General features: G+C 37.3%; 1 protein-coding gene across 1 annotated transcript in view; it reads right to left on the reverse strand.

Moving 5' to 3' along the window:
- The window catches only part of CTNNA3 (catenin alpha 3), a 379,762-nt gene that overhangs the window by 81,262 nt on the left and 281,339 nt on the right, over positions 1 to 17,161 (reverse strand). Inside the window, exon 9 of the mRNA XM_057421525.1 lies at positions 5,269 to 5,420. Coding sequence (XP_057277508.1) covers positions 5,269 to 5,420 — 152 coding nt within the window. The remainder of the gene's footprint in view (positions 1 to 5,268; positions 5,421 to 17,161) is intronic.

Here is a 17,161-nt window from a genome sequence, read left to right on the forward strand (position 1 = left end):
TCCTCCTTGGTAGCTGGTGCAGTGCAGTGTTTTGACTTTCGGCTCGGGAACAGAGCTGATAGAGATGTTTTGGTTTGGCCAAGGACTTTGTGAGCCTCATGCTCTGCCAGGGAGGAGGGGAAGCTGGGAGGAAGCAGAGACAGGACACCTGACCCAAACTGACCAAAGAGGTATTCCATACCACAGCACGTCATGCCCAGGATGTAACTGGGAGTTAGCCGGAAGGGCTGGGAGACTGCAGGGTTGGAGGAGGTATCGGTCGGAGCTGTCGGGCTTGGGGGCGAGTTATCGGTCAGCGGGTGGTGAGGTGTTGTATTCTGTTCCCTTGTTATTTCCTTTATCATTATTATCATTGGTGGTAGCAGTAGTGATTTGTGTTATACCTTAGTTACTAAACTGTTCTTATCTCAACCCGTGGGAGTTGCATTCTTTTTGATTCTCCTCTCCGTCCCTCCGGGAGCAGGGGGAGGGCAAGAAAGGGGGGGAAGTGAGCGAACGAATTACCTGACTGGGTTTAAACCACGACAGTGAAAAGAACACAGAATCTAAGATCAGAAATCTTCCTGTAAAATCTGAGCGAATGGCTGAAGCATAGGAGCAGGGTTAATACTGAGAAGAACGTACAATGAACTGAAAAGTTAAAACCTTTTATCCTGAAAGCGCAGGAATGTAGAAGCACAAAAGCTTCTTCTGTCTCCCTCACCCTATGTGAGGTGCGAACACACTACCTGTTTTTAAAACCACTAAATTAATCTGGTTTTCTACTAAAAGAGTTTTAATTTTTTTTTGTGGAAAGGCCTCAACTCTTAAGAACAGATACTTGTTATGGAAACTGTGGGTAACTCCAAACTCTAAAGATATTTCCTAGGGTAACCCACCCACGTGTTCAAGAAAAGAGGATGCAACTTTCAAGGAAAAGGAGAAGGTGTTTTTTTTTTTTAACTGATACACTGCTGAGCAGCTCTTTGCTCTATAAAGCAACAAAACCAGCAACACTATTACACGGAGAACCAGAATGGTCAGCTGATTTGTTTAAGGTGTTAAAGGCCTTAAACTAATGAAACTGGCAGAAAATCAGACCCTTGAGAGTTTGTTACATGGTACATAAATATGAAGTGCAAGCAAACTTATATGTGTAGCTGCTTGCCAGAAAACAGAAATCAGCTTTATTTGTTTGGAAACACAACAGACCTGGTTACTGTATGGAGATTATCATTTAAAAAAATGTCAGCATGTTAAACTGAAACACATGCAGACAGTGTCCCAAAACTATTGCAGTATAGAGCATTTTGATGAGACATCTACAATGCAGCCTCACAATAATAATACAGTTTATGTTGCTAATCCAGATGTAAATATAAATAAGTATTTCTACAATATGAGATGACTTCCCAGGTCTGTTTATCTTCCAATAAAAACAAGTAATTCCATGAAACTTCAACTTGGTGAATTCTCTTCCGCTGTTCTTGATGTATTTCTGTTAAGATAACTTTATTACTGCTTTAGCTATGAGTAGTTATTATTCACTTGAAGTTATTACAACTTTCCACTGTTTTTAATATTCTAATGGAATACTATTAGCTGTTACTTCAATCCACTGTCTCATTTTCTTCAAGCAACTATGCTTTCATATAGCAGCTTTAAGTTCTGGCATCAGTCTTAATACTCTGCAACATTTAATACAGTCTTAAAGACTGTCAACCTGCTTCCTTTGACTTTTCTATATATTTCACATGGCAGAATTCTTGTCTTTAATTCTACTATTTACCCTAATTAATTTCTGTAACAGCAGTATTGTGGTTAAAACACTATCCAGATAATGCTCAAATGTTCCTGTGCAAGATCAAGCTCCCAAAGCCCCTACACTTACACAAAAATCAGATGCTTCAAGAGTAAAATAAGGACTGAGGAACATAGACACTGAGAAGGACATGTAGCTGTATGCCTTGGATCAAGTATCTCATGATTTCAAATCAACAGCTACCACTGGGTGAATTAATCTTTGTGAGTGAAACAATTAAAGCATCTTAAGGGAAGCATCCTGCAGCTCCAAAGGCATTTCTATTTCAGCTCATCAGTGCAGCACACCTTCTACTATCTAGTTGCTCTCAAGTGTTATCCACATTATACCTGCAGGGCTGGAATGAACGTTTTATGCATCTACAGTTAAGTTTGGACACTGAATAGCAAATGTGATTATCAGCATTAACCATACCATTTGGCAGCATTTTACGTTTAGGAACTCCAGTTTTAAAAACATTCTCTCTATGTAATTAGATGCTTGAAATCGTTCCTGAGGAACTGATCTGGAGAGTTTCTGCTTTTATTTCAATTTTGAAAAAATGCCTCCTGTAGATCACTATCCTCATTCATTTATAATTCTCAATTATATTTTGATTAACAATTTCTTTCCCTCATTCAGTCTTGCAGCGCCCTGTAATTGGCAATCCATTGTTCTTTGGCACTGTATCTATAAGCCCCTATAAGCTGGCCATGGAACGCATTTATTTCCTCACCTTGGTGGCTGTGGTAACAGCATACATCTGAATAACCATCAGATTTGCTAAAACTTCTTCCAGGCAGACTGAAATGAAACTGGCATTGTCTGGAATGTATCTAATTAGGAATGCAAATGCATCCTTACTCAAAAAATTAATGCCAGGATTTCCTCAGCACTCTCTCTGTGCTGGCAGTCAGTATCTCAAAGGGATGGTAGAGTAGCTGAATATCAATTCACCAAACATCCAAAAAACCCTTGCATGACAGTGTCTAAATAATGGTATTCATTAAGTAGAAAGCTGCACATGTCCCTTTAAATGAATAAATTTCTTTTTGATCTCCTGAGCTTTTGTGAGGACTCTGCAATTGCTGTGCCGTTGAATACAATCAAATATAGCTGAATGCACTTCAAGTTACATTGATTTCTGAGGTAAACATATACATTGTTTTGAATAATGAGATGTTCGGCACAGGTGGAGGCAGGCTCAGAACTTCAGTTCACAAGAGGAGGAGCATCTGCTCTTTGCTACCCGCAGCTTCAGGTATGGCCAACAAGGTAATTTCTGGTAACTTTTGCTTCTTCTTGCATTGTCAAATTGCACTTGCAAAGCAGAAGTGGAAGATGGCACTGACTAATTAATCTTCATATTAATACTGTCAATTTAGGTGTGGTGCAATGACTTACACTTTTACAGATGCACTATGCACTTCCACTGTACACATACACTGTGAACTTATGAGTTATGCATATGTGCAGTCTCTTTCAGGTGAAAGTATTTTCCCCTCATGCTTCAGAAAGTAGTACAGGGGGATAGATCATCCTTTCCTTTTTTGAGTGACTGTCCACATATATATATACATCACAGAGGACTATAAGAATATATACTCAGAGCTTCCCACAGAGCAGTTTCTGTGACTTCATAGAAACTGACTGAAGCTTTGTTACACTCCTCAGTGAATTTCCCAAAAATTAATCTCTAAAAAAGTAGTCAGTCATGATCAAGCCCAAGAAGTCTGAACATATAGAAGACTCAGATCTCATGGAGGAACAGAGAGAAACAACTTTGTAATCTTAAAAAAAACCCAAAAAACAAAAACCCAGAGTCCCTGAATTACTAAGAGAAGACAGGACAAGCAACAGAGGCATTAAATGAAGCTTACCTGATCTAGAAAAAAAATTGATGCCCTAACCAAAACTCTTAGCCTGTGTTCACTGAAACAGGAACTGATCAGAAGACCTACAGAGGATCAACCTCAGTCTGGTTTGTTTTGCCAGCTAACTCCAACTCAAATATCCTTCTAGAGGCAAGATACATGTTTCAGGATCTCTCTTCAGTATATAAAAAATTTTTTAATTGAAAACTGCAATAAGGATGAGACATGTTAAAGATTTTGCAGATTGGAATTCCTACTGAAAGGGTTTAACTTATACACCACAATACATTAAGACTCACTAATGCATATTAGAATCATAGAATGGTTTGGGCTGGAAGGGACCTTTAAAGGTCATCTAGTCCAAGCCCTCTGCAAAGAGCACTGACATCTTCCACTAGACCAAATTGCCCAGACTCCCATCCAGCCTGACTGTGAATGTTTCCAGGAGGGGGTATCTACTGCTTCTCTGTGCAACTGTCCCAGTGTTTCACCACCCTCACTGTAAAATATTTCTTCCTTGTATCGAGTCTGAATCTATCCTCCTGGTTTAAAACCATTCCCCTTTGTCCAATCCCTACAGGCTGTACTAAAAAGTAGGCCCATCTTTCTTGTAAGCCCCCTTTCAGTACTGGAAGGCTGCCCTGGAGCCTTCCTTTCTCCAGGCCGAGTAAACTCAACACTCTCAGCCTTTCCTCATAGGAGAGGGGCCCCTTCACTGTTTTTTGCTGCCCTCCTCTGAACTCACTCCAACTGGTTCACGTCTTTCCTGTGCTGAGGACTCCAGGACTGGATGCAGGACTCCAGGCAGGGTCATACCAGAGTAGAGCAGGGGGACAATTACCTCCCTTAATTTGCTGGTCATGATAGCCTGTAATATTTTTTTATATTTAAAAGAAAGTTGAAATCTGTTTCTTTCTTTCAACTGAAAAGACAGTGCAGCAGACAAGCTTCCTTTGAAAAATGTATCTCCGTTTTTATTAGCGCTTAATTTTGTTTAAAAATAAATTGCTGAGTGTATAGATAGTGCAGCTGAGTCATTTTATCATTTGAAATGGGATTTGTGGGCTGAAGATATCTGGGGGAAATTCTGCATATGACAAAACTCTATTTCAGATTTTAAAAATAAGGTGTTCTGAAGCATCTTCTTGAACTTTTGGGAAGCACCAGGATTGGTACATTGATTGAGATTATGTAAGACTGATAGAAATCAGGCTGTTAAGTGTGTGAAGCTGACAAAACTTCAAAAGGAGATTATCAGGATCACCTGAATCTCTGTTCCTACATTCCACTAAATAAGGTGAAAGTTGAAGAATTGCAAACAGATTTTGGCTTGTAGTCACAAGTTGATAATTAATGAAGTGAATGAAGATCTCTACCAACAAAACAAAAATAAGTATTTTTAAAGAACAAAGCACATTTTAATGCAACATTGTAATCTAGTACTCAATGCAACTCTAGTCTTCTTGAACTATAATCATGTCTGTTTCACTGTAATCCAGATTTCCCAGACCAGTTCAATCTGGATAGGAGTTTACACAGTTCTAAGTTATCCTGAAAATTCCCTGATGTCCTGAACTATCTTAGAAATGAATATTTAATAAACAAAAACCTTACCCGAATCATCATGACTGAGCATCTGATGTTATGAATTGTATCATACACCTTCTTAGAAATGTCCACAAACTGGTTATCATCAAAAAGATGCACTGTGTTCTTGCTTAAGCTCTCCAATGCAATATTTACTTGATTTATAAACTCTGGAATCACTGTTCAAAAAATAAAACACAAACAAAATTCAGTGAACATTAAAAAGATAAACCATGTAATTGTAATTGGATTTACCAAGGCAGTTTACCTTGTCTGACTGAATCAAACAAATCATAATTTTTGCTATTAACTTGTACTTGTCATTTTGATATTAACTTGTACCTTACCCACAATGTCCTGGCCTTATTTTGCATAGTGACCTGGTACGACTATATCTCTCTTGATCATCAATTGAAAGGAAAGTAAACCCAACACACAGAATACAGAGTGAAGAGAGGGCACAGCTGGAAAATCCATCACGCAGAGAAGGACCTCAAATAAGTACACATCAAGCTCATTTGTAACAACTGACGACAGAAAAAATGGAAAGTAAAGGGGCAGAACTCAACTCCTGCAATATTCAATATGAATAAGAACGGAACACGGAACAGAAGCTTTCTCAGGCAATGTGCTGGTTTCAAACACAAGTATAATATGTGTTCAGTCCCTTCCTCCACTATTATGTACTATGTAATTCATAAATTCATACCACATGAAAGCAGTACTACCAATACCTTAATTACAAACCACTTCAGGAAAATTTTGAAGTATGTAATAAATTTTTATACTGACAAAGCTTCAAAGTCAGAAAGCTATCTGAATTAGAAAACCTGTAACACATACTTTAAATATTAGGAAAGATGACTCAATAATGCTTTAACCCCTAACTTTACATGGAGATACCCACACAACGCTTGGAGACATTTAGATTCACTCAAGTTACAGCAATTTCACTGTATTCAAGCTCAGTTATTTCTCTCTAGAATTCAGAACAGTTACTTCATGTGTCAGTTCTTAGAAATATCAAACTTCAGTTAACTCAGTGCCAGTGGGATAAATCATCTTCTTCTGTAAAACTGGTCTCCACAAATGTGAGACAAGTAGGTGCCATTTAATTTGAAAAGTATTATAGTTAAAATCCTTTCTTCCCTCTTCCAATTATCACTTGAATCACCCTGCTTTCTAAAAACGTCAGTGGGAAAAACAGATTCCTTAAATAGTATTGATAAAAAGACAAGGTACATTTTTCATTAGCAAACAAATTAGGGAGAGCAGCATCTATTTATTCAGTGCTTTCTGGGAAAACAACCAAACAACCCCACCAAAACAAACAAACAAACAAAGCCACAAAAAAAAACAACCAAACAAAACCCCACAACTCACAAATATACAATTTCAGAACTTTTTTTTTTCTCTGTTAAACAAAGATCTTGGCCCCTAGACTATCAAAATAATTGCAACTGTGGCAGCTTTGAACTGGTCCATCAACTTATACATTTACATAAACATAAACATTCAGCTCTTCACATCTGTTGTAAAACTGCTGCAAAGGAGAATGTAAGAAGCTTCCAGGAATTCAAGATTTCCATTGGTATACTGAAAACCATGAGGTGTTTCCCACAGTCTCATACACCCTCACTTCTCAGTACATTGTATGTCATATAGTGCAGTACTGTAAAGCACAGACTTCCTGCTTACCAGCAGCATTTTCAGTGACTACTAACTACCTCCAGCCCTCTTTTACAGGACAGACTATTTCTTCTCATTTATCTAGTCAGGTTCTATCTTGATGCCATATGCTTATTAATGGCCTTTTTACAACTCCTTCTGAGACCAAACTCATCACAGTGTATTTGTTTGTCTGAATGAATACATTGCCTATGAAAAAGGATTTTACCCAGATACATACTATATAGGTCGTATTCCACTGGTTGAGTCAGTGCTAAACCACAGGATGCACTTGATTATAGAAATATGATCTCAGTGGCTTCACTTTGGAAACATTTTTAAGATGGTTGCTTTTCATCAATATAATTTTTAGACACTGACAATTAAACCACAAGACTAAACTGTAATTCTAAAATACGTGCATAACAATCTGCTAATGAAGTATAAAAGTACACTTCAGCTGTTACATGATTATAAAATAGTTCTTATTGTTTCATCATTTACCTTTTATCTGATTGGATAATTCCCTTAAATACAAGATTTTTCTTGACTGCATGGAATTTATTTAATTTTTACGTTCCCAACCAAATGACTACTTAAAAAGAGTTTTCAGTGGGCATACGAGTTCTTATCCATGGATCACTGGCATTCAAAAATACTTTATAATCCCCTAATAGTCCAGGCACCACTCTGAAATACTACATTAAGTGGAGCAGAATTACATTAACATGCATCTTTGCTGTATTCTGCTTTACTTTTCTAGGTGGCCTAAATACAGCAAAGTGGATATAAATATAAACAGACTGGACAAGATTGATTTTTACAATCTTTTAAAAGCAAAGAAAAACTAACTGAGTTGTAAGTAAAATGAAAAATTGCAAGCATACAGTTGAGAAGTAGTATTAGTTTTTTTTTATGATTTTAGTATTAAAAGATTTTGGAAGAAAACTTCAAATTTTTATTTTTGCCTTCCCGCCCCCCAGTGGAAACATAAACATCTCTAATCCTGCCTCTCCTGAAGGGGAAGGAGTAGAAAGGAGAAGGATATTTTGGCAAATACCAATACCACTCATAAGTGTCATGTTAAAAGTCTCCAAACCAACTTACAGATTTCACACCACCAAACCACGTTCTGCAATCTTCTTGAAATTAAGTTTATTTATTTTAAAATTCATCATTTCTTACCTAATTCTTCTCTTGTTTTAAACAAAAAATACTATTTGGCTTTCTTTGTAGGCCATGTCTTTTTAGACCTTGATACCATAAAAGCTGGCAATTTAAACTCTAAGATTTGTGATGCTGAGGTCTTAGAAAGCAGGCATTCTTTATTGCAGCACTGGAGACATGGGTGATTCTTCCACCTAACATGTCTACCTGGTGTTCCCAAAGCAAGCATTATATGGTAATAATACAAATATATTCATTAAATTTCCTGGAAAAGTCATACGTATATCTATTTAAATGAAGCATGACAAGTTCATTAGATTTCACGGAAAAGTTATGTATATATTTAAATAATGTCTTGAATCTCATTAATAATATTTTTCTTTTATCAAAGTTTATCAGAGTTCACTTCAACAGAGCCTAGGCCAACGCCCTTTGTTTCTATCTTGCTTCAGGGACACCTATTCTTCTCCTACTTAAACATTTTCTGTTATCTAAACTGCCTAGCATAGAATGTGCAGCTCAGTTCATTATCTGCCAGGCTTAGCCCAGTCCATAAAGATTAACCCTTTAAGGTCCAAGCAAGTTGAGTATCAACTTCTAATACTTTTCTTATCTTCAAACAAAATCAACTAAGGAATCCTGTTTGTAGTTTAATATCTGTCACAGCCCAGCTCTTAATTGAGGCTAGCACATCTATATGTCACAATCACATTAGGTAATACAGAAAAGTAAGCTTCACTAATCATTTTATTCCAGTTGGCGACTCTGTTGTTTTTAGTAACAGATTCATCAGGACAACTGTTTTTCAACTTTGCAGAAGGCCAGGGACAACAGATGAAAACATGAGCCATTCTACTTTTAATGAAGTCGTGTTAAGTGATTACCATTACTTCATCAGTGATCAACACAGCTTGATACTGAAAAAGCAACAGTCTCCACAGCTAAAATGTCCACACGGATGCAATACTCACTCTAAAGAATGCCTTAAGAAAATGAATATAACAGACATGGACAGACATGACCTCCTACTACTGATAAAAAAAGAAAAAGAATTATTTTCATTTATTTATTAAAAAGAAATCAAAATGTTTATGATTTTTAATTGGGGAGGAAAAAAATCACAACAGACCCCTTGCTTCATTTATTTGACAAGGAGAGGGAACAAACAGGAAGCATCTTCATAAAAAAATAAACACAGATTACTTATTTTCCATCTTTCTTATACTCAAGCACTGAAACAGGACTATTTGGTATTCTGACATTCCTACAGGACAACCCCCAGGTCCCATCCCTTGTGCTTATTATGCTGGAATTATATAGGCAGGGCATTTTTCTCCCTTGCAGTTCCTCTCAAGTCAGAATGCCACAGTTTCTCTAAGGATGTCAAGGGAGAGCAGATGTGGTGGATTACTGAATGAACATATACACAATTTATCTCAAAAAAATTAATTTGTTTAAAGTAGCTAAACTTTCAACGTCTATGTTTTTCTCTATGTATAAACACCGTGAGCAACTTATTGTATGGTGTAAATAGACTGGGAAAAGACTCAAGAGCTCCCACTAGAATGAAGACTGAAAAACTGCTCTTTCAAAGGCACTTTTGAAATGGAAACAAAAGCAGAACCCAGATGAATGAATGAAGCTCTCTGTGGCAGATCTACAGATCCCAGCTACAGGCAGACTGCAAGACTGCCACAGCTATTACTTGAACTTAAGTTCAATGACCTTTCAACAAAGAATAGTACTTTGTTGGGCAGTCAGCCATCCAGAGATGACATCTGTGCTCAGAGCCACAGGACGCTTTGGTAGGAGATATGAAAACATGAACAGCCTTCCTACAAAGTTTATTTTGTCAATATACAAAAGTACAGAATACCCAGACTGAATGAAAACTGTCAACTAATGAAGCACATGAAAGTTAGTACCTCAACTGAACCTCTAATATCGAAGTGAGTAATGACTGCAGGAGTATTTAACAAGAATGGCATGAGGATTTGTTCTAAGACTAGAATCTCCATTCTTAACAGTTAGCTGAAGTAACTGCTACAAAAGAAGAGCTTTTTCTTTTATTTTAAATGTGGTCAAGACTGAGTTAAAAAATAGTTTTCCTCCTAAAGGTAATCAGGGTTAGTTATTCCTGATGAACTAGGATTCTAAAAGGAGGAAAAAGCCCTGTGAGAACTTCCAGAAGCCCACCAGAAGAGAGATTCTAAAAAAAAGATGCAAAACACAAAAGCTTAGTCATGTAAGGCCTGAAAAGATCATGAATGAAACTAATATGAAACTAGCATGATCACAGATCACAGAAATAGAACATTTTTAATGCAACCAACCGTATCCTGGGCTGCATTAAAAGGAGTGTGACCAGCAGGTCGAAGGAGGTGATCCTGCCCCTCTACTCTGCTCTTGTGAGACCTCACTTGGACTATTGTGTGCAGTTCTGGTGTCCTCAACATAAGAAGGACATGGAACTGTTGGAACAAGTCCAGAGGAAGGCCACAAGGATGACCAGGGGACTCGACCACCTCCCGTAAGAAAACAAGCTGAGAAAGTTGAGGTTGTTCAGCCTGGAGAAGGCTGTGCAGAGACCTCATAGCAGCCTTCCAGTATCTGTAGGGGGGCTATAGGGATGCTGGAGATGGACTATTCATTAGGGACTGCAGTGATAGGACAAGGGGTAACAGGTTAAAACTTAAACAGGGGAAGTTTAGGTTGGATGTAAGAAGGAAATTCTTTCCTGTTAGGGTGGTGAGGCACTGGAATAGGTTGCCCAGGCAGGTTGTGAATGCTCCATCCCTGGCAGTGTTCAAGGCCAGGTTGGACAAGGCCTTGGGTGACATGATTTAGCGTTAGGTGTCCCTGCCAACGGCAGGGGGGTTGGAACTAGATGATCTTAAGGTCCTTTCCAACCCTAACGATTCTATGATTCTATGATTTGCAGGCAGGCAAGTTAAAAGGAGATGAGCGCAACCTAGACTTATGATAAGCCACATGTTTCAACCACTAATACCTTCTTTCAGCACACTATGCCCTTGTATTATTTAGCCTACAAGGAGAAAAGAACAGCTCCACTGAAATCTTTAAAACCATCCACCATTTAGGCAATAAGATGGCAAAACCCTAGAGACTCATGCCTTGATAATGACCTCAGTTTGTCATCATATCAGCAAGAAAATACAAAAATCACAGGAAGAGCTACAGGTCTCCAAACCAGGAAACACCACAACTCCTGAAGCCCAAAACTATCTGCTGTAGCTCAGGATACCACAAAGGCAGTCTTTTGTCATCCAGAAGATACCTCTTGACAAAAAAACCCTCTTGAAAGTAATTAATATATTACTATTCTTAACCAGAGGGGTAAGAGTGCACCTGAAAAATCCTTGGAAGAGATTTCTTTCAGATAAAAAAAAAAAAGCTATCATTTGTTGTTACTAAAGGTTAAGAAACTGATCTCAGGGCACCCACAATCCTTCAAAATGGTCTTCAGAACATTGTCATGTATCTCCCCATTTCTGAACATCAGCCTGAAGGAACTTAGGTTGCCTTCAAGACCAAGAGGGATCCTTGGAACTAACTCAATCATGAATCCAAAGCTCTCAATCAGAGAGAGAAAATGCTAACTTCAAGCACAACTGATCATTAGGAGTAGTATTTTTATAAAAATACTTCAGTGCAACAGTGAAAAAAAAACAACCCAGAATTCTACACTGCTAATGCTTCCAGGGCAATTTTAAACCAAAGAAACTGGAAAGAGTTTCTCCAGCACAACATCTAAAGGTAAATTTAGCTTCCAAAGCTCTAAGAGGGAGCTGTTAGTATAAGCAATATGAATGGTAGTAAGGCTTTCACTGCCAGCAAAACCAAACTACCTGAACAAGATGATTCTAAGCCTTCCAAAGATGGTCTTTATAAGATACCCTGAAAAACTGTATGTTACGAAGCACCTACTGAACCTTGAGAACCTGATCTAAGCTCTATTCATACAATAGTGTGCCTTGTTTTGATCTCAGCAGGTCTGGGATCACACCAGGATAGATACTAGCCTTTGGTTTGACCCCATATGTTGCAGTAAGTTAACTCACACTCTCTCCTATATACAGGAACAATATTATCCATCAAATCTGAAATACCGATCCTTTTCTAAGAGTGAAAATTCAAGATTTCCAATTTCAGAGAAATACACCATTGATGCTTTTAAGTTCTGTAGGCAAAAACTATCAGGAGCTGCTGGTTAGAAGAAAGAAACCTATCCTTGTAACAGCCAGCTAGTAGATGATACTTTTTTTAACACTCTCCTGACTTCCCTATTTAAAGTAAGAAGATCATACAAGAAAGGAAATAAAGAGTTGTCGTGTACACTTAAATTCTGACACCAGGTAAATATTACAGGTAAGCAGCAAGGGTATAGGAATAGTTTCCATCCCTCAGGTTAACAGTCAAAAAAACCAACAACAATAAATGGAAAAAAAACCAAAAAACAACAAACAAAAAAAAAAGGAAAATATAATCAAAAGCAAAACAAAACAAAACAAAACAAAAATTAAAAAAATAAAACCCTAGTAAAGAAGCAAAGCAACAGTTACTCTTCCACCAGGAAAACCAAATCTTTTTCTCTTATCGTAAGGTAATTCACAATTTCTTCTCTGTATGTTTTTTCCATTTTCCTCTGTGCTTGTCTGCATACCTTAAGTTTAATTTTTATTGCATTTATCTATTTTTTTTGAGCACTAAGGAAGTGGCATAATAAAAGGAATAAAAGCTTGAACTCTACCCTTCTGAGGATGCTTTTCAATACTTTATCCTGGAATTGTACATGATGCTAAACTGAACTAATACAGAATTTATTCATGGGAATGAAAGATTTCTTTAAGGATGTCCTTAGTCTTCCAACAAGAATTTCCAATGAGTCCTCCTGTGGCAACATAAGCGGACAGTTGTGGCAAGTGGTGTGTATCTCAAATACTTTATTATCTCCCATAATCTGATCAACAAGCATGAAAGTCAGTGTGATCAGTATAGAGTTTGCTTTCAGAGGATTTAAATAGTTTTCCAGTTGCGGGAATTCAGCTAAAGTGAACTATAAGCAAGATACAGTTGAAAAGATCAAAAACACAGCTACCACTTAAATACAGAGTAATGCTAGCGTAAATACGTAGTCTCGTTAATTAACTAACAGTCTGTATTTAGTACTCCTTTACTGCATTTTGCTCTTTGAGACCAAAGAAGAGTTTGTACTTCTTGCAATTTAAAATGAAACATTTTCAAATTTCTTCTGGAGTGGTATCTAAAAATTTCAGGGAGTAAGCACACCATATATTCCAGCAGCCCAGTTTTACTGCCAAGTATTACCTCTATTCTTAATGCCATTTCAAGCCAAAATATACAAAGTTACACAAAAAAATAATAAGTAAATAAAATGAAAACCATCTAAACTAAGGCAAATGCACTGGTTATGGTGTACCATCCAAAATACAAGGACTTCTGGCAGAAGCTTGAGTTACATGACCCACTCTTTTTAGAATGAAATAAATCTGAGAGAAAAGATCTCTGAATCGCCCATTGTGCCCATCCCTCCTTGACTATTTAGAGCATAAGTAATTATAAATTATCTTTGTGGGATTTAGTATTTTATGCTGAAGTTTTTGCATCCTTAAAATGTAACAGAACACGATGTAGCCAAGGCAGAGGCCTGTTGCGCATAAAAGAATTTGCATACTAAAAGGAAGGTATGATTGTATTTACTTCTCCTTAAGCCAAACATAAGCATACTAAAACAGTGAAACCAGAAAAGTGTGCAAGTGTTTTGCAACACTATATGCACTTGCAAAGAGATAATACTGGCATAACCAGCAATCATTTAGTAACAGTGTCCTGGTTTCAGCCACACAGCTAAGCGTTCAAATAAATGCATATAAAATAAATATTTAGAAAAATAGGCATATATATAAAAATTCATGGAATATTTATTTATAATCTATGCATATGTTTACATTTATTTTTACACATAAGCTATTAATATATGACAGCAGGTTTGTGGTATTACATCTTTGCAGCTAGGGTAAGACTTTTAAGAGTTAACTGTCCTGAATCTGAGAAATTATTCATAATAGGTGAGAGCTAATTATTGGCATACTAGTGAAGAATTTTAGGACTTTCTTGCATTTCTTCGCAAACAGTGTGGACCATGTGGCCCTGTCTCATCTCATCAGTGCCCTGCTATTGCAGGGCCTTTATGTGCTGTGGGAATATTCACAGTTCACAGTACAGAATAGCATGACCTTCTTTAGCCTAACTGGGTTTTATTTAGAGGCATCTGCGATAAATTGAATGATGCGATACATATAAACTAAGACTAGTAAATACCCTAAATAGGTACCTAAAAAAAAAGCATGATTACTTTTCATTAGTGAATTTCATGGGGCACACAGGGTTTCAGGGTTTCAGTTCAGTTTACCTTCAGTCCAACTGCAGACTACCACGGAACCTCCATATATACACCCTCACTCCAAAACTAGTGATCATAAAGCAGCGTAATCATAACGTTCAATGAACTGAAGCAGTTCAAGATTTCATTTTTTCAGCTGCCAAGCTAGTACTGAGGTGGTTTGGTATTCCAGTCCAACTTGCTACCAGGCCAGATAGTTGACATGCTAGTAGTGGAACAAGGAAGGTGGCATGAAAAGGCAGATGGGGCAGGCAGGCACCACTGCTGTCAATAAAAGCTGCATTTAGAACTGCTTAAAATGACTGTAAATTGCAGCCTCCATTTCTCTGACTAGAATTTGTTACCACAGATTTCTAATGAAGTTTTTCTTCACTGGCTTTATTATATCCAAAGCCAAAGCTCTGACAGCAAGAGCAAGGAGCCAACTAACACATCAGGCAATTTCTAAAGGCTGCTGAACAAATAAATAATTCCAAATTGGTATTGTTCAAATGTACTGAATAGGACACAGGAAACGTACAACCCATTAAGAGGAAATAGAGGTCTTCCCATGGGGTAGTCCCTTCATTATATGTAAGAGAGATTACCTGAACAGAGAACAGCTTTTCAGTAATTTAGGTGGAGAAACACGCAGCACACACCCCCACAAACCACCAACTCTGTGCAACTTGGTTGTTTCTAGTGAATAAGCATTATGCTATATACTGCTTAAGCTAAAGAATGTTGGGAATTAGCAAAAAACCTAAACCAGTCAGACTTCTCTATTAATATGTTTTCTTTTAGTTTCTAATTTAGAACAATAATTTCTATGAAATTTGAAGTAATAAGAATTGTGCTTAACAAAGTATGTTAAGGGGTATTTTGGGGTAACCCTGTTTTAGTCATTAAAAAAACTGACCTTTTAAAAGGTTATTTCAAAGATATTTAAAGTCATTTAAGAGCATTCAAAAAGAAACTAAAATAGAAATCTTATTACGTCTGATCTGGAGGGGAATACTGAAAAGATAACAGACTTCACTTAATGCAATAAATTCTCCACTGTATTCGTCTACCTATTTGGGAAACAGACACCCTGGACACGGAATATATTATTACTCCATGTGCAACGCAACCCCAGGTTTTGCTAAGATTTCATACATTAATATTGCCATGACTGAAATGCGTGTTTCCTCATGTATTCCCCTATGAATGCTGAGACTACCTGCAGACTGACAGTCTGCGTACTACACGTTTACTTTTGCATCCCAGAAATTACTGGTTAGCATTACCCTGGCCTATGCCCTGCGCTTGTAACTCTTAGTGCACCTTCTCCTTTTTTTGAAAGTAATACAAGCATCTTCAGAAAATGCCCAAAGCGTTCAGGCTTCATTGGATAGTAAAGGACAAATGAAATAATATCTGTTGCTGCGTAAGGTAAACTTGTTTGTAAATATACCTATTGTAACATAGCAAACACATTCTGCATAAGTATTGTTTCTGAAAACACAATGTGTTTTTTAAAAGAGAAAGCAGTATCACAGTATTATTTTTTCACCTTCTGTCTGACAGATTGCAATTCTGAGTCTTAGAAAACTGGCCTCATTTATTTTCCTCACTATGAACTGTAACTTAACCATTTTACACCCTGTGACTTTCTATTCAACTGCATAAACTTGTATGTACACACACACTTTCATATCGATTGAACTCTTTTAACTAGCCTGTTTCTGGCACTTGACTCTCAAACAACACCAGTGCAACAACAGGCTACTCTCACTGATTTTTCACTAATCTTGTGTTGGGATAGACAAAGAACTCTGATTTTTAATACCTAGCATCAGATTTCATTTCCAATTAAAAACTGTCATAGCGAGTAGGATATGGCAAGCTACTGTTTTCATCTGGAGAATAATTATGACGTTTAATTCAATTTAAGCATGTAGAAGTATTGGGGAAAGCTAATCAGAATAACAAAATCAATGGACAAACATTAATATCTACCTTTTCCCTAAAGTGCAAATAGCTAAATAGTGATCTTGAAAATAAGATCACTAATACTGCATCTAAAAACAAATGAAAATGTACAAAGAATCAAGAGAACATATATTGGCTTTTTTACATTGTCTTGTTGCTGCCCCCACCCCCAAATGGGAGGTGAGGGTTAAGCATGTGCACAGAAGGCCTCGCTGAAAGCACACTGGTAATATTTGGACACATCTAATACTACAATGTCCAAATGCCTTAGTCTCTAATATGCTGCAGGGCTCTGAAAATGCTAGTCATGTTTCCTAGTAATAGGAATGAGTCATCATCTTCATAACAGGAAAGCTTGTCAATTACACAATGGCAAAGAACACTTGTTTCTACATTTTCCATGTATCTGTAGACAGACCATAAAAATAAATTACATTGTTTTGGAAAGAAACAAGTCTGTGATGCTTGCACCAGCCTTCTCCAGGCTGATCACCATGTAACTTCTCATGAACTCAACAGCATAAGGATTTTGTTCTATACCCCTTTATCTCAGAATAACATGTATCAAATGCTGCAGTGAAGGAGCACACTACTTTCATAAGCTGCAAAGTTGATTACTTCTGCATTCTGGTCCCAATTACGGCACAACACCCTGCTCACCAGAAGGAACACCAAGTGAATGCTTGA

This window comes from Pezoporus wallicus, unplaced genomic scaffold, assembly GCF_028554395.1.
Source record: "Pezoporus wallicus isolate ANWC-B61680 ecotype Strahan unplaced genomic scaffold, APGP_CSIRO_Pwel_v1 contig_4816, whole genome shotgun sequence".
In the NCBI taxonomy this organism is placed as follows: domain Eukaryota; kingdom Metazoa; phylum Chordata; class Aves; order Psittaciformes; family Psittacidae; genus Pezoporus; species Pezoporus wallicus.